The sequence below is a fragment of the Physella acuta genome, unplaced genomic scaffold, assembly GCF_028476545.2.
Source record: "Physella acuta isolate Inbredline_101_S28 unplaced genomic scaffold, ASM2847654v3 ptg000078l, whole genome shotgun sequence".
Taxonomy (NCBI): Eukaryota; Metazoa; Mollusca; class Gastropoda; family Physidae; genus Physella; species Physella acuta.
The window spans coordinates 309,710-329,715 of record NW_026731598.1 but is presented as its reverse complement, the minus strand read 5'-3'; the positions used below and the strand labels follow the sequence as shown (position 1 = coordinate 329,715).

The 20,006-nt window shown below is 41.2% G+C and overlaps 1 protein-coding gene across 2 annotated transcripts; it reads left to right on the top strand.

The window, feature by feature from the left end:
* Window positions 1-978: 978 nt before the first annotated feature.
* On the top strand, window positions 979-19,980 carry LOC131953997 (uncharacterized). Of its 2 annotated transcripts, none has more exons than XM_059317471.1 (5): window positions 979-1,006; window positions 15,705-15,872; window positions 16,887-17,041; window positions 17,566-17,852; window positions 18,978-19,980. In XM_059317471.1, exons 2-4 carry the CDS (start codon window positions 15,706-15,708, stop codon window positions 17,814-17,816), a joined length of 573 nt encoding a protein of 190 aa, XP_059173454.1. In that variant the 5' UTR covers window positions 979-1,006; window position 15,705; the 3' UTR covers window positions 17,817-17,852; window positions 18,978-19,980. The 2 variants fall into 2 exon arrangements, with proteins under 2 accessions (XP_059173454.1, XP_059173444.1); XM_059317461.1 differs by lacking the exon at window positions 979-1,006 and adding an exon at window positions 1,361-1,456.
* The last annotated feature ends 26 nt before the right edge of the window (window positions 19,981-20,006 follow it).

The following is a 20,006-nucleotide window of genomic DNA, read 5'->3' as shown; positions in this document are numbered from 1 at the left end:
CAGCCCACAATTTATAAAGCCATTCAACCCCATATGAATCATTCTTCCTAGATAAGCTTTACCCCCCCCCCCTACTTTTTGGGGCATCCATTGATGACTTATAAGTGGGTAAAGTGGTGGGGGGGGGTGTAGTCATAAGGAAGTCGAGTTTTCTAGACGATTGCAGGACGGGGAGGGGGGCTTAGGCTAGCTCAATGATAACTTCCACACATTAAATACAAACTAGTACGAAAAAAACAACAATCCATAAATATTTTTTAATCAACCATACACTATATCAATTTAATTAATCAACCATACACTATATTAATTTATTTAATCAACCATACACTATATTAATTTAATTAATCAACCATACATTATTTTAATTTATTTAATCGTCTATACACCATACTAATTTATTTAAAACTCAAACTCATTTATTGCCTTAAGTTTAAGACCCGATTATTTATTACTTTTTGTTGTTATTTTTAAGTAGTCTAATTTTTTCTTTTTTTCTAATGACAAAAACTGGTTTCTCTATATTAGCTCGTGCCTTGATAAGTACCTGATATAACGAATACACGTGAATTTCTTTATATTCTTCATTTGGACAATCTGTCAAATCTTTCCAATCGAAAATTAGAAAATTGTTGGAACATTAAAATAATAGGAATACGAATTAAGGCAATTGATCATTTAAGTCGAACCCCCTCACCCAACTATTTATGTTAAAATAAAAAAAATGTCGAGATATATTCGCCATAATCTATTGAAAACCTCTGGCTTTTGAGGGGGCCGCTGACTTGTGCGAATATTTTCGTGGGTTGTCTAAAGCTGCTGTAGTGTTTGTCTCAAGTGCTGGAACACTTGCTATGAGAGAAGCCCTCGGGCTTAATGCTGGTTTGAAGTTCTCGCTGAACAAAACCACGTGACGGTTGGCTTGCTGCCATTGGCTATTCACTGGATGATACTGATGTGCTTTCCTGGTTTCACATAGGTTGTAAGCACATACTTTAATCTTATTGTAAGTTCTATTTCAACACCTATTCTATTCATACTGTTACCTACCGTTTATTAATTGTAAACCTATTATCATCTGTTGCCTACCAATTGAACACCTACTATAAAACTACTGGATATCCCCCCCCCCCCCCCGCAACCCAAAACACTTTTTAAATGCTCCTCTAGCAGACCCAGATAGTTAGAAGCTTTCAAAGCTTTCTTGCTTTCTCGGATCAAAAGGACCGTTTAATTTTTTATAAACGTGCTGTCTTGTCACAAAGGAGCGGTTTATTTTTTCACCACTGCCTGAAACGCTCTAGTTATTTCCTCAGAACATGGGGGGGTCGCGGGGAAATAAAATCAATTCTCTGATTCAGTTAGTTAGACAGCTCTCAAATTTATGTCAGCACATTTTTTAGTTCAGCTTGTAAACTCTACCAGTCTACGACTACAGCTGGTTTTCTTTAACCCGGTAAACATTTTTATTTTAATTTATATTTTCGAAAGCTAATACTTTATTTTTTTGGACGTACGCAACTTTAAATTACAATATTTTTGTATTAAACAATGGAATACAGAGTAATAAAAAATGTCAGTAAAACACACATAATACGTAATATTCAGCTAAACGACAGCAGTAAAGTTGCGCCTTGCTAAAACGTTTTGTGCTATCAGTCGCCATCTACATCGAGCAATGCTACCTTCACATATCATGTTTCGGCCCGGAGTATAAAGTATCTTTATTCTAGAAATAGATAGAACACTAGACGTTGGTTGATCTAACCATTGACTTGAACACACTAGACGTTGATCTAACCATTGACTTGAACACACTAGACGTTGGTTGATCTAACCATTGACTTGAACACACTAGACGTTGGTTGATCTAACCATTGACTGGAACACACTAGACGTTGATCTAACCACTGACTTGAACACACTAGACGTTGGTTGATCTAACCACTGACTTGAACACACTAGACGTTGATCTAACCATTGACTGGAACACATTAGACGTTGGTTGATCTAACCATTGACTGGAACACATTAGACGTTGGTTGATCTAACCATTGACTGGAACACACTAGACGTTGGTTGATCTAACCATTGACTGGAACACATTAGACGTTGGTTGATCTAACCATTAACTTGAACACACTAGACGTTGGTTGATCTAACCATTGACTGGAACACACTAGACGTTGATCTAACCACTGACTTGAACACACTAGACGTTGGTTGATCTAACCACTGACTTGAACACACTAGACGTTGATCTAACCATTGACTGGAACACATTAGACGTTGGTTGATCTAACCATTGACTGGAACACATTAGACGTTGGTTGATCTAACCATTGACTGGAACACACTAGACGTTGGTTGATCTAACCATTGACTGGAACACATTAGACGTTGGTTGATCTAACCATTAACTTGAACACACTAGACGTTGGTTGATCTAACCATTGACTGGAACACACTAGACGTTGATCTAACCACTGACTTGAACACACTAGACGTTGGTTGATCTAACCACTGACTTGAACACACTAGACGTTGATCTAACCATTGACTGGAACACATTAGACGTTGGTTGATCTAACCATTGACTGGAACACACTAGACGTTGGTTGATCTAACCATTGACTGGAACACACTAGACGTTGGTTGATCTCACCATTGACTGGAACACACTAGACGTTGGTTGATCTAACCATTGACTGGAACACACTAGACGTTGATCTAACCATTGACTGGAACACACTAGACGTTGATCTAACCATTGACTGGAACACACTAGACGTTGGTCTAACCATTGATTTGAACACACTAGACGTTGGTTGATCTAACCATTGACTGGAACACACTACACGTTGGTTGATCTAACCATTGACTGGAACACACTAGACGTTGGTTGATCTAACCACTGACTTGAACACACTAGACGTTGATCTAACCATTGACTGGAACACACTAGACGTTGGTTGATCTAACCATTGACTGGAACACACTAGACGTTGGTTGATCTAACCACTGACTTGAACACACTAGACGTTGATCTAACCATTGACTGGAACACACTAGACGTTGGTTGATCTAACCATTGACTGGAACACACTAGACGTTGGTTGATCTAACCACTGACTTGAACACACTAGACGTTGATCTAACCATTGACTGGAACACACTTGACGTTGGATGATCTAACCATTGACTTGAACACACTAAACGTTGATCTAACCATTAACTGGAACACACTAGACGTTGATCTAACCATTGACTTGAACACACTAGACGTTGATCTAACCATTGACTTGAACACACTAGACGTTGGTTGATCTAACCACTGACTGGAACACACTAGACGTTGGTTGATCTAACCACTGACTTGAACACACTAGACGTTGATCTAACCATTGACTTAAACACACTAGACGTTGATTGATCTAACCACTGACTGGAACACACTAGACGTTGATCTAACCATTAACTGGAACACACTAGACGTTGGTTGATCTAACCATTGACTGGAACACACTAGAAGTTGATCTAACCACTGACTTGAACACACTAGACGTTGATCTAACCATTGACTTGAACACACTAGACGTTGGTTGATCTAACCATTGACTGGAACACACTAGACGTTGGTTGATCTAACCATTGACTGGAACACACTAGACGTTGGTTGATCTAACCATTGACTTGAACACACTAGACGTTGGTTGATCTAACCACTGACTGGAACACACTAGACGTTGATCTAACCATTAACTGGAACACACTAGACGTTGGTTGATCTAACCATTGACTGGAACACACTAGAAGTTGATCTAACCACTGACTTGAACACACTAGACGTTGATCTTACCATTGACTTGAACACACTAGACGTTGGTTGATCTAACCATTGACTGGAACACACTAGACGTTGGTTGATCTAACCATTGACTTGAACACACTAGACGTTGATTGATCTAACCATTGACTTGAACACACTAGACGTTGATTGATCTAACCATTGACTGGAACACACTAGACGTTGGTTGATCTAACCATTGACTGGAACACACTAGACGTTGGTTGATCTAACCATTGACTGGAACACACTAGACGTTGGTTGATCTCACCATTGACTGGAACACACTAGACGTTGGTTGATCTAACCATTGACTGGAACACACTAGACGTTGATCTAACCATTGACTGGAACACACTAGACGTTGATCTAACCATTGACTGGAACACACTAGACGTTGGTCTAACCATTGATTTGAACACACTAGACGTTGGTTGATCTAACCATTGACTGGAACACACTACACGTTGGTTGATCTAACCATTGACTGGAACACACTAGACGTTGGTTGATCTAACCACTGACTTGAACACACTAGACGTTGATCTAACCATTGACTGGAACACACTAGACGTTGGTTGATCTAACCATTGACTGGAACACACTAGACGTTGGTTGATCTAACCACTGACTTGAACACACTAGACGTTGATCTAACCATTGACTGGAACACACTAGACGTTGGTTGATCTAACCATTGACTGGAACACACTAGACGTTGGTTGATCTAACCACTGACTTGAACACACTAGACGTTGATCTAACCATTGACTGGAACACACTTGACGTTGGATGATCTAACCATTGACTTGAACACACTAAACGTTGATCTAACCATTAACTGGAACACACTAGACGTTGATCTAACCATTGACTTGAACACACTAGACGTTGATCTAACCATTGACTTGAACACACTAGACGTTGGTTGATCTAACCACTGACTGGAACACACTAGACGTTGGTTGATCTAACCACTGACTTGAACACACTAGACGTTGATCTAACCATTGACTTAAACACACTAGACGTTGATTGATCTAACCACTGACTGGAACACACTAGACGTTGATCTAACCATTAACTGGAACACACTAGACGTTGGTTGATCTAACCATTGACTGGAACACACTAGAAGTTGATCTAACCACTGACTTGAACACACTAGACGTTGATCTAACCATTGACTTGAACACACTAGACGTTGGTTGATCTAACCATTGACTGGAACACACTAGACGTTGGTTGATCTAACCATTGACTGGAACACACTAGACGTTGGTTGATCTAACCATTGACTTGAACACACTAGACGTTGGTTGATCTAACCACTGACTGGAACACACTAGACGTTGATCTAACCATTAACTGGAACACACTAGACGTTGGTTGATCTAACCATTGACTGGAACACACTAGAAGTTGATCTAACCACTGACTTGAACACACTAGACGTTGATCTTACCATTGACTTGAACACACTAGACGTTGGTTGATCTAACCATTGACTGGAACACACTAGACGTTGGTTGATCTAACCATTGACTTGAACACACTAGACGTTGATTGATCTAACCATTGACTTGAACACACTAGACGTTGATTGATCTAACCATTGACTGGAACACACTAGACGTTGGTTGATCTAACCATTGACTGGAACACACTAGACGTTGGTTGATCTAACCATTGACTTAAACACACTAGACGTTGATTGATCTAACCACTGACTTGAACACACTAGACGTTGCTCTAACCATTGACTTGAACACACTAGACGTTGGTTGATCTAACCACTGACTTGAACACACTAGACGTTGATCTAAACACTGACTTAAACACACTAGACGTTGATTGATCTAACCACTGACTTGAACACACTAGACGTTGATCTAACCATTGACTGGAACACACTAGACGTTGGTTGATCTAACCACTGACTTGAACACACTAGACGTTGATCTAACCATTGACTGGAACACACTAGACGTTGATCTAACCATTGACTGGAACACACTAGACGTTGATCTAACCACTGACTTGAACACACTACACGTTGGTTGATCTAACCATTGACTGGAACACATTAGACGTTGGTTGATCTAACCACTGACTTGAACACCCTAGACGTTGATCTAACCATTGACTGGAACACACTAGACGATAATCTAACCACTGACTTGAACACACTAGACGTTGGTTGATCTAACCATTGACTTGAATACACTAGACCTTGATCTAACCATTGACTTGAACACACTAGACGTTGGTTGATCTAACCATTGACTGGAACACATTAGACGTTGGTTGATCTAACCACTGACTTGAACACACTACACGTTGGTTGATCTAACCATTGACTGGAACACACTAGACGTTGGTTGATCTAACCACTGACTTGAACACACTAGACGATGGTTGATCTAACCATTGACTGGAACACACTAGACGTTGATCTAACCATTGACTTGAACACACTAGACGTTGGTTGATCTAACCACTGACTTGAACACACTAGACGTTGATCTAACCATTGACTTAAACACACTAGACGTTGATTGATCTAACCACGGACTTGAACACACTAGACGTTGATCTAATCATTGACTGGAACACACTAGACGTTGGTTGATCTAACCACTGACTTGAACACACTAAACGTTGATCTAACCATTGACTGGAACACACTAGACGTTGATCTAACCATTGACTTGAACACACTAAACGTTGATCTAACCACTGACTTAAAGACACTAGACGTTGGTTGATCTAACCACTGACTTGAACATACTAAACGTTGATCTAACCATTGACTGGAACACACTAGACGTTGATCTAACCACTGAAGTGAACACACTAGACGTTGGTTGATCTAACCATTGATTTGAACACACTAGACGTTGGTTGATCTAACCATTGACTTGAACACACTAGACGTTGGTTGATCTAACCACTGACTTGAACACACTAGACGTTGGTTGATCTAACCATTGACTTGAACACACTAAACGTTGATCTAACCATTGACTGGAACACACTAGACGTTGGTTGATCTAACCATTGACTGGAACACACTAGACGTTGGTTGATCTAACCACTGACTTGAACACACTAGACGTTGATTGATCTAACCATTGACTGGAACACACTAGACGTTGATCTAATCATTGACTGGAACACACTAGACGTTGATCTAACCACTGACTTGAACACACTAGACGTTGGTTGATCTAACCACTGACTTGAACACACTAGACGTTGATCTAAAAATTGACTTGAACACACTAGATGTTGATCTAACCATTGACTGAAACACACTAGACGTTGGTCTAACCACTGACTTGAACACACTAGACGTTGGTTGATCTAACCACTGACTTGAACACACTAGACGTTGGTTGATCTAACCATTGAGTGGAACAAACTAGACGTTGGTTGATCTAAACATTGACTGGAACACACTAGACGTTGGTTGATCTAACCATTGACTTGAACACACTAGACGTTGGTTGATCTAACCATTGACTGGAACACACTAGACGTTGGTTGATCTAACCATTGAGTGGAACAAACTAGACGTTGGTTGATCTAACCATTGACTGGAACACTTCACGTTGGTTGATCTAACCACTGACTTGAACACACTAGACGTTGGTTGATCTAACCATTGACTGGAACACACTAGACGTTGGTTGATCTAACCATTGACTGGAACACTTCACGTTGGTTGATCTAACCACTGACTTGAACACACTAGACGTTGGTTGATCTAACCATTGACTGGAACACACTAGACGTTGGTTGATCTAACCACTGACTTGAACACACTAGACGTTGGTTGATCTAACCATTGCCTTGAACACAATAGACGTTGATCTAACCACTGACTTGAACACACTAGACGTTGGTTGATCTAACCATTGACTGGAACACTAGACGTTGGTTGATCTAACCGCTGACTTGAACACACTAGACGTTGGTTGATCTAACCATTGACTGGAACACACTAGACGTTGGTCTAACCATTGACTGGAACACACTAGACGTTGGTCTAACCACTGACTTGAACACGCTAGACGTTGGTTGATCTAACCACTGAGTTGAACACACTAGACGTTGATCTAACCACTGACTTAAACACACTAGACGTTGGTTGATCTAACCACTGACTTGAACACGCTAGACGTTGATCTAACCATTGACTGGAACACACTAGACGTTGATCTAACCATTGACTGGAACACACTAGACGTTGATCTAACCATTGACTTGAACACACTAGACGTTGGTTGATCTAACCATTGACTTGAACACACTAGACGTTGATCTAACCACTGACTTGAACACACTAGACGTTGGTTGATCTAACCACTGACTGGAACACACTAGACGTTGATTGATCTAACCATTGATTGAACACACTAGACGTTGGTTGATCTAACCACTGACTTGAACACACTAGACGTTGGTTGATCTAACCATTGACTTGAACACACTAGACGTTGATCTAACCATTGACTGGAACACAGTAGACGTTGGTTGATCTAACCCTGACTTGAACACACTAGACGTTGATCTAACCATTGACTGGAACACACTAGACGTTGATCTAACCATTGACTGGAACACACTAGACGTTGGTTGATTTAACCACTGACTTGAACACACTAGACATTGATTGATCTAACCATTGACTGGAACACACTAGACGTTGGTCTAACCACTGACTTGAACACGCTAGACGTTGGTTGATCTAACCACTGAGTTGAACACACTAGACTTTGATCTAACCACTGACGTAAACACACTAGACGTTGGTTGATCTAACCACTGACTTGAACACACTAAACGTTGATCTAACCATTGACTGGAACACACTAGACGTTGATCTAACCATTGACTTGAACACACTAGACGTTGGTTGATCTAACCACTGACTCGAACACACTAGACGTTGATTGATCTAACCATTGACTGGAACACACTAGACGTTGGTCTAACCATTGACTGGAACACACTAGACGTTGGTCTAACCACTGACTTGAACACACTAGACGTTGATTGATCTAACCACTGACTTGAACACACTAGACGTTGATCTAACCACTGACTTAAACACACTAGACGTTGGTTGATCTAACCACTGACTTGAACACACTAAACGTTGATCTAACCATTGACTGGAACACACTAGACGTTGATCTAACCATTGACTTGAACACACTAGACGTTGATCTAACCATTGACTGAAACACACTAGACGTTGGTCTAACCACTGACTTGAACACACTAGACGTTGGTCTAACCATTGACTGGAACACACTAGATGTTGATCTAACTATTGACTGGAACACACTAGACGTTGGTTGATCTTACCACTGACTTGAACACACTAGACATTGGTTGATCTAACCATTGAGTGGAACAAACTAGACGTTGGTTGATTTAACCATTGACTTGAACACACTAGACGTTGGTTGATCTAACCATTGACTGGAACACACTAGACGTTGGTTGATCTAACCATTGAGTGGAACAAACTAGACGTTGGTTGATCTAACCATTGACTGGAACACTTCACGTTGGTTGATCTAACCACTGACTTGAACACACTAGACGTTGGTTGATCTAACCATTGACTTGAACACACTAGACGTTGGTTGATCTAACCATTGACTGGAACACACTAGACGTTGGTTGATCTAACCATTGACTGGAACACACTAGACGTTGATCTCACCACTGACTTGAACACACTAGACGTTGGTTGATCTAACCATTGACTGGAACACACTAGACGTTGGTTGATCTAACCATTGACTGGAACACACTAGACGTTGATCTAACCATTAACTTGAACACACTAGACGTTGATCTAACCATTGACTGGAACACACTAGACGTTGGTTGATCTAACCATTGACTGGAACACACTAGACGTTGGTTGATCTAACCATTGACTGGAACACACTAGACGTTGGTTGATCTAACCATTGACTGGAACACACTAGACGTTGGTTGATCTAACCATTGACTGGAACACTTCACGTTGGTTGATCTAACCATTGACTTGAACAAACTAGACGTTGGTTGATCTAACCATTGACTGGAACACATTAGACGTTGGTTGATCTATCCATTGACTGGAACACTTCACGTTGGTCTAACCATTGACTTGAACACACTAGACGTTGATCTAACCACTGACTTGAACACACTAGACGTTGGTTGATCTAACCATTGACTTGAACACACTAGACGTTGGTTGATCTAACCATTGACTGGAACACTAGACGTTGGTTGATCTAACCGCTGACTTGAACACACTAGACGTTGGTTGATCTAACCATTGACTGTAACACACTAGACGTTGATCTAACAATTGACTTGAACACACTAGACGTTGATCTAACCATTGACTTAAACACACTAGACGTTGATTGATCTAACCACGGACTTGAACACACTAGACGTTGATCTAATCATTGACTGGAACACACTAGACGTTGGTTGATCTAACCACTGACTTGAACACACTAAACGTTGATCTAACCATTGACTGGAACACACTAGACGTTGATCTAACCATTGACTTGAACACACTAAACGTTGATCTAACCACTGACTTAAAGACACTAGACGTTGGTTGATCTAACCACTGACTTGAACATACTAAACGTTGATCTAACCATTGACTGGAACACACTAGACGTTGATCTAACCACTGAAGTGAACACACTAGACGTTGGTTGATCTAACCATTGATTTGAACACACTAGACGTTGGTTGATCTAACCATTGACTTGAACACACTAGACGTTGGTTGATCTAACCACTGACTTGAACACACTAGACGTTGGTTGATCTAACCATTGACTTGAACACACTAAACGTTGATCTAACCATTGACTGGAACACACTAGACGTTGGTTGATCTAACCATTGACTGGAACACACTAGACGTTGGTTGATCTAACCACTGACTTGAACACACTAGACGTTGATTGATCTAACCATTGACTGGAACACACTAGACGTTGATCTAATCATTGACTGGAACACACTAGACGTTGATCTAACCACTGACTTGAACACACTAGACGTTGGTTGATCTAACCACTGACTTGAACACACTAGACGTTGATCTAAAAATTGACTTGAACACACTAGATGTTGATCTAACCATTGACTGAAACACACTAGACGTTGGTCTAACCACTGACTTGAACACACTAGACGTTGGTTGATCTAACCACTGACTTGAACACACTAGACGTTGGTTGATCTAACCATTGAGTGGAACAAACTAGACGTTGGTTGATCTAAACATTGACTGGAACACACTAGACGTTGGTTGATCTAACCATTTACTTGAACACACTAGACGTTGGTTGATCTAACCATTGACTGGAACACACTAGACGTTGGTTGATCTAACCATTGAGTGGAACAAACTAGACGTTGGTTGATCTAACCATTGACTGGAACACTTCACGTTGGTTGATCTAACCACTGACTTGAACACACTAGACGTTGGTTGATCTAACCATTGACTGGAACACACTAGACGTTGGTTGATCTAACCATTGACTGGAACACTTCACGTTGGTTGATCTAACCACTGACTTGAACACACTAGACGTTGGTTGATCTAACCATTGACTGGAACACACTAGACGTTGGTTGATCTAACCACTGACTTGAACACACTAGACGTTGGTTGATCTAACCATTGCCTTGAACACAATAGACGTTGATCTAACCACTGACTTGAACACACTAGACGTTGGTTGATCTAACCATTGACTGGAACACTAGACGTTGGTTGATCTAACCGCTGACTTGAACACACTAGACGTTGGTTGATCTAACCATTGACTGGAACACACTAGACGTTGGTCTAACCATTGACTGGAACACACTAGACGTTGGTCTAACCACTGACTTGAACACGCTAGACGTTGGTTGATCTAACCACTGAGTTGAACACACTAGACGTTGATCTAACCACTGACTTAAACACACTAGACGTTGGTTGATCTAACCACTGACTTGAACACGCTAGACGTTGATCTAACCATTGACTGGAACACACTAGACGTTGATCTAACCATTGACTGGAACACACTAGACGTTGATCTAACCATTGACTTGAACACACTAGACGTTGGTTGATCTAACCATTGACTTGAACACACTAGACGTTGATCTAACCACTGACTTGAACACACTAGACGTTGGTTGATCTAACCACTGACTGGAACACACTAGACGTTGATTGATCTAACCATTGATTGAACACACTAGACGTTGGTTGATCTAACCACTGACTTGAACACACTAGACGTTGGTTGATCTAACCATTGACTTGAACACACTAGACGTTGATCTAACCATTGACTGGAACACAGTAGACGTTGGTTGATCTAACCCTGACTTGAACACACTAGACGTTGATCTAACCATTGACTGGAACACACTAGACGTTGATCTAACCATTGACTGGAACACACTAGACGTTGGTTGATTTAACCACTGACTTGAACACACTAGACATTGATTGATCTAACCATTGACTGGAACACACTAGACGTTGGTCTAACCACTGACTTGAACACGCTAGACGTTGGTTGATCTAACCACTGAGTTGAACACACTAGACTTTAATCTAACCACTGACGTAAACACACTAGACGTTGGTTGATCTAACCACTGACTTGAACACACTAAACGTTGATCTAACCATTGACTGGAACACACTAGACGTTGATCTAACCATTGACTTGAACACACTAGACGTTGGTTGATCTAACCACTGACTCGAACACACTAGACGTTGATTGATCTAACCATTGACTGGAACACACTAGACGTTGGTCTAACCATTGACTGGAACACACTAGACGTTGGTCTAACCACTGACTTGAACACACTAGACGTTGATTGATCTAACCACTGACTTGAACACACTAGACGTTGATCTAACCACTGACTTAAACACACTAGACGTTGGTTGATCTAACCACTGACTTGAACACACTAAACGTTGATCTAACCATTGACTGGAACACACTAGACGTTGATCTAACCATTGACTTGAACACACTAGACGTTGATCTAACCATTGACTGAAACACACTAGACGTTGGTCTAACCACTGACTTGAACACACTAGACGTTGGTCTAACCATTGACTGGAACACACTAGATGTTGATCTAACTATTGACTGGAACACACTAGACGTTGGTTGATCTTACCACTGACTTGAACACACTAGACGTTGGTTGATCTAACCATTGAGTGGAACAAACTAGACGTTGGTTGATTTAACCATTGACTTGAACACACTAGACGTTGGTTGATCTAACCATTGACTGGAACACACTAGACGTTGGTTGATCTAACCATTGAGTGGAACAAACTAGACGTTGGTTGATCTAACCATTGACTGGAACACTTCACGTTGGTTGATCTAACCACTGACTTGAACACACTAGACGTTGGTTGATCTAACCATTGACTTGAACACACTAGACGTTGGTTGATCTAACCATTGACTGGAACACACTAGACGTTGGTTGATCTAACCATTGACTGGAACACACTAGACGTTGATCTCACCACTGACTTGAACACACTAGACGTTGGTTGATCTAACCATTGACTGGAACACACTAGACGTTGGTTGATCTAACCATTGACTGGAACACACTAGACGTTGATCTAACCATTAACTTGAACACACTAGACGTTGATCTAACCATTGACTGGAACACACTAGACGTTGGTTGATCTAACCATTGACTGGAACACACTAGACGTTGGTTGATCTAACCATTGACTGGAACACACTAGACGTTGGTTGATCTAACCATTGACTGGAACACACTAGACGTTGGTTGATCTAACCATTGACTGGAACACTTCACGTTGGTTGATCTAACCATTGACTTGAACAAACTAGACGTTGGTTGATCTAACCATTGACTGGAACACATTAGACGTTGGTTGATCTATCCATTGACTGGAACACTTCACGTTGGTCTAACCATTGACTTGAACACACTAGACGTTGATCTAACCACTGACTTGAACACACTAGACGTTGGTTGATCTAACCATTGACTTGAACACACTAGACGTTGGTTGATCTAACCATTGACTGGAACACTAGACGTTGGTTGATCTAACCGCTGACTTGAACACACTAGACGTTGGTTGATCTAACCATTGACTGTAACACACTAGACGTTGATCTAACAATTGACTTGAACACACTAGACGTTGATCTAACCACTGACTTGAACACACTAGACGTTGGTTGATCTAACCATTGACTGGAACACACTAGACGTTGGTTGATCTAACCACTGACTTTAACACACTAGACGTTGGTTGATCTAACCACTGACTTGAACACACTAGACGTTGGTTGATCTAACCATTGACTGGAACACACTAGACGTTGGTTGATCTAACCATTGACTTGAACACACTAGACGTTGATCTAACCACTGACTTGAACACACTAGACGTTGATCTAACCATTGACTGGAACACACTAGACGTTGGTTGATCTAACCACTGACTTTAACACACTAGACGTTGGTTGATCTAACCACTGACTTGAACACACTAGACGTTGGTTGATCTAACCATTGACTGGAACACACTAGACGTTGATCTAACCATTGACTGGAACACACTAGACGTTGATCTAACCACTGACTTGAACACACTAGACGTTGATCTAACCATTGACTGGAACACACTAGACGTTGGTTGATCTAACCATTGACTTGAACACACTAGACGTTGGTCTAACCATTGATTTGAACACACTAGACGTTGGTTGATCTAACCACTGACTGGAACACACTAGACGTTGGTTGATCTAACCATTGACTTGAACACACTAGACGTTGATCTAACCACTGACTTGAACACACTAGACGTTGATCTAACCACTGACTTGAACACACTAGACGTTGGTTGATCTAACCACTGACTGGAACACACTAGACGTTGATCTAATCACTGACTGGAACACACTAGACGTTGGTTGATCTAACCATTGAATGGAACACTTCACGTTGGTTGATCTAACCATTGGCTGGAACACACTAGACGTTGGTCTAACCATTGACTTGAACACACTAGATGTTGATCTAACCATTAACTGGAACACACTAGACGTTGATCTAACCATTGACTGGAACACACTAGACGTTGGTTGATCTCACCACTGACTTGAACACACTAGACGTTGGTTGATCTAACCATTGACTGGAACACACTAGACGTTGGTTGATCTAACCACCGACTTGAACACACTAGACGTTGGTCTAACCATTGACTGGAACACACTAGACGTTGGTTGATCTAACCATTGACTGGAACACACTAGACGTTGGTTGATCTAACCACTGACTTAAACACACTAGACGTTGGTTGATCTAACCATTGACTGGAACACACTAGACGTTGGTTGATCTAACCACCGACTTGAACACACTAGACGTTGGTCGAACCATTGACTGGAACACACTAGACGTTGGTTGATCTAACCATTGAATGGAACACTTCACGTTGGTTGATCTAACCACTGACTTGAACACACTAGACTTTGGTCTAACCATTGACTGGAACACACTAGACGTTGGTTGATCTAACCATTGACTTGAACACACTAGACGTTGATTGATCTAACCACTGACTTGAACACACTAGACGTTGATCTAACCATTGACTGGAACACACTAGACGTTGGTTGATCTTACATTCCATTGTATCCGCCCATATTACCTTGTATCCGCCCTTGTATCCAGCTAATCTTATGTTTTATCTCAATCACAGTATGTATGTATTAGCTTTTGTTGGTGTTGTTGTTGCTGTGCTAGTGTGCTGGCTGGCAGAAGATATTCAAACAGACACCAACTTCACGTGTGACATGAACGTCCCTCTACACGATCTCGTCGGTTTCCTCAGAAACCCAAACAATTTAATTCAGGTTCATCCTCGCATGTAAGTCCAGATCTACAAGTTTCAAATATTTGAGTCGTACTTCAGTCTGCATCCACATGTTCCCAGTGTTTCTTCCAGACTTTTTTTTTCCGGGTAGGGGGGCACTTGATATTTTCGGGGGGGGGGGGGGGGGTCAACATTTTTCAGGGGGGGGAGGGCGGACACTAGTAAAAGTGTATGTCTACTATATAAATTCCATCTCGTACGGGAGGGGGGGGGGGGGCGGTAGACTTTCTTCGGGGGGGGGGGCATAACCCCCGAAGAGATGCCTGGAAGAAACTCTGCATGTTCCAAATGTTTTTTTGCTATACTTACAATTTCAGTATATATCTGGATGTTTCTACTGTTCATATTATCCTCTTTTTCCGGCTTCTTAATTGAATTTCTGTTGGAGGATTTAAACAACAAGTCCAACTTCGAGGATGAACTGGACTGTGGTCTCCAGATCTGCTGGTAGCCCAATGTAGCTCTTCCTTGAGGGGGGGTGGTATAGGGGCCAGTGTTTGATGGTTTTTTTTATATCCCACTTAATAATTCAGATGCTCCTATAGTTCATGTTATCATCTTTTATAAGCGCTAGTGGAATAATGTGTGTGTGGGGGGGAAGGGGGGGGGGGGGCTGAGAGAATTAGTGCACGTAATGAAACTCTCTCTCTCTTATTATGAAATACTTAGTTTATAGTTCAAAAGCTCGTAGTCTAATACCGTTGTTTATTTTCCTTGGGAAAATGAAATATCTTAATCTTACACCATTAAAATTTATGATAATACAATCTTATCATAGTCATAAGTCTTTTTCTATTTATAGTTTAATAATATTATCCAGAGTCAAGTGAAAATATCAAATCACATTCTATTTTCCGTGCATGCGTCATCCCTTACTCCACATTGCCCGTATCTATTCCAATAGTGAATTATCATAGACCACGCCCACATATCAAGTGGCCATGAGTAACTAACCAATACTGTATTATAGTTTACTCATCATTCAAACTGGAACATTTCTATACACAGAGAACACGTCTTCAACGTCCAAACGGAAAACAATGGGCTGACATTCCAAATTGTGGAGGATTTTGGGTACATCATAGGAAAGAAGACTTTTAAAATGTCTGTGTTTTACCTCACAGAAGACATTCAATTTGTTTCGTTTTCAGACTACGCCTATGGTAAGATATGTCAACACAACGTTTAAACACTTTCATACACAGGTAGGATGCGTGACCTAAACATTTAGAATCTATTCAAACGCTTTAAAAAGTCCCACAATATATGTGCAGGCTAACACCTTTGTGCCATCTCCCAGTCCCCTGACCTTCACCCACTGTATCCCATAATCCCCTGACCTTCACCCACTGTATCCCACAATCCCCTGACCTTCACCCACTGTATCCCACAATTCCCTGACCTTCACCTTCTCCCACTGGGGAGCCGGACGTGTCTTTCGGGCAAACTGCCTTCGGGCAAGTTTCTTTCGGGAATTTGTCGTAGACCCCTGCCATTGTACCCCTTAGTCCCCTGACCTTCACACTGACAGTGAGGTTTACATTTACGTGGCAGTTATAAGTTATTGAAAGACCTTGTGTTTCAGAAGCATACATAATGTACTCATTTTTTTCCTAAAACAACTAAAATTAAACATCCTATTTAGACCTATTTGATTTAAAGATAAATAAATTTTAAAATGTTTCAGTTCTAATACGGTTAAAGTTCAAAGTTCAAGCAAGCAATGCAGGTGGATTTTCTATGGCAGCTGAAGCCAGACCTGAAGATGAACATTCTATGATAGCTGAAGCCAGACCTGAAGATGAACATGTTGTCCAAGTACACGGCACAGTACATGTCCGGGCCAGGAGGTTCCTGAATGCAATGACTGGCTCTCAAGTTTCTCAAGTTTGGCAACAAATGTTAACCTCTGCCAACAAACTTTTAACGAGACAATAACTTACCAGTTATCTTGAAGTCAACTATCTTCGTCGGGTAGGTCAGCTATCTAAACATCAACATCCCACCATCTGCTAATCTAAACATCAACATCCCACCACCAGCTTATCTAAACATTAACATCCCACCACCAGGTTATCTAATCATTAACATCCCACCACCAGCTAATCTAAACAGCCACATCCCACCATCAGGTATCTAAACATCATCCCACCACCAGCTAATCTAAACATCAACATCCCACCATCAGCTTATCTAAACATCAACATCCCACCACCAGCTAATCTAAACAGCAACATCCCACCACCAGCTAATCTAAACATCAACATCTCACCATCAGCTTATTTAAACAGCAACATCTCACCACCAGCTAATCTAAACATCAACATCCCACCACCAGGTTATCTAAACATCAACATCCCACCACCAGCTAATCTAAACAGCAACATCCCACCATCAGGTATCTAAACATCATCCCACCACCAGCTAATCTAAACATCAACATCCCACCATCAGCTTATCTAAACATCAACATCCCACCACCAGCTAATCTAAACAGCAACATCCCACCATCAGCTTATCTAAACATCAACATCCCACCACCAGCTAATCTAAACAGCAACATCCCACCATCAGCGTATCTAAACATCAACATCCTACCACCAGCTAATCTAAACATCAACATCCCACCACCAGCTTATCTAAACATCAACATCCCACCACCAGCTAATCTAAACAGCAACATCCCACCATCAGCTTATCTAAACATCAACATCCACCATCAGTTTATCTAAACATCAACATCCCACCATCAGCTAATCTAAACATCAACACCCCACCATCAGCTTATCTAAACATCAACATCCCACCATCAGCTAATCTAAACATCAACATCTCACCATCAGCTTATCTAAACATCAACATCCCACCATCAGCTGATCTAAACAGCAACATCCCACCATCAGGTATCTAAACATCATCCCACCACCAGCTAATCTAAACAGCAACATCCCACCATCAGGTATCTAAACATCATCCCACCACCAGCTAATCTAAACAGCAACATCCCACCATCAGGTATCTAAACATAAACATCCCACCAATCCCAGTCATTTAAAATCAAACCTAATTTTTGCTAATGTCACGCAATTAAATCAACAGGAAGAACACAGCCATCGCCCAACTCACCGAATCCACGCCATCGCCCAACTCACCGAATCCACGCCATCGCCCAACTTCTAACAGGAAAATTGTCGTCCAACATCATGTAGCGCTGGTACGGGAAAGTTTGGAACACTCGAACAACACATCGTGTTGTATCGGTACGGGAAAGTTTGGAACACTCGAACAACACATCGTGTTGTATCGGTACGGGAAAGTTTGGAACACTCGAACAACACATCGTGTTGTATCGGTACGGGAAAGTTTGGAACACTCGAACAACACATCGTGTTGTATCGGTACGGGAAAGTTTGGAACACTCGAACAACACATCGTGTTGTATCGGTACGGGAAAGTTTGGAACACTCGAACAACATATCGTGTTGTATCGGTACGGGAAAGTTTGGAACACTCGAACAATACATCGTGTTGTATCGGTACGGGAAAGTTTGGAACACTCGAACAATACATCGTGTTGTATCGGTACGGGAAAGTTTGGAACACTCGAACAATACATCGTCTAGCGCCGGTACGGGAAAGTTTGGAACACTCGAACAACACATGGTGTAGCACCGGTACGGGAAAGTTTGGAAATGACTCGATGGACTATTTCCATCATAGACAAGACACGTCATTTTCAAAACCCAAGACAAGTACCAAGGTGTAATCAGCTAAGTTCTCTAAATGATATAATTAGCCAAGTTCTCTAAAATGATGTAATTAGCCAATTTCTCTAAAATGATGTAATTAGCCAGCATTTTTTCTACTTAGTTTGTGGAATGTGGAGGAAGGGATGATTTCTCGAACATTTGTATTGTATGAGAGGTTCATGGTCTAAGAAAATGCTAACGTGATACAGTGCAGGGTGTATTGAAAATGTCAGATGAATGTGTCATCTAGTTATGTGCACAATTATGGCAGTAGAATCTGATCAGCTGGTACAACACTGATACCTCAAACAGAAAGTATTCGAGTCACGGTCATTTGAAACTTTTTTATTTGAAAGCATTACCTGTAATATAAATAGGA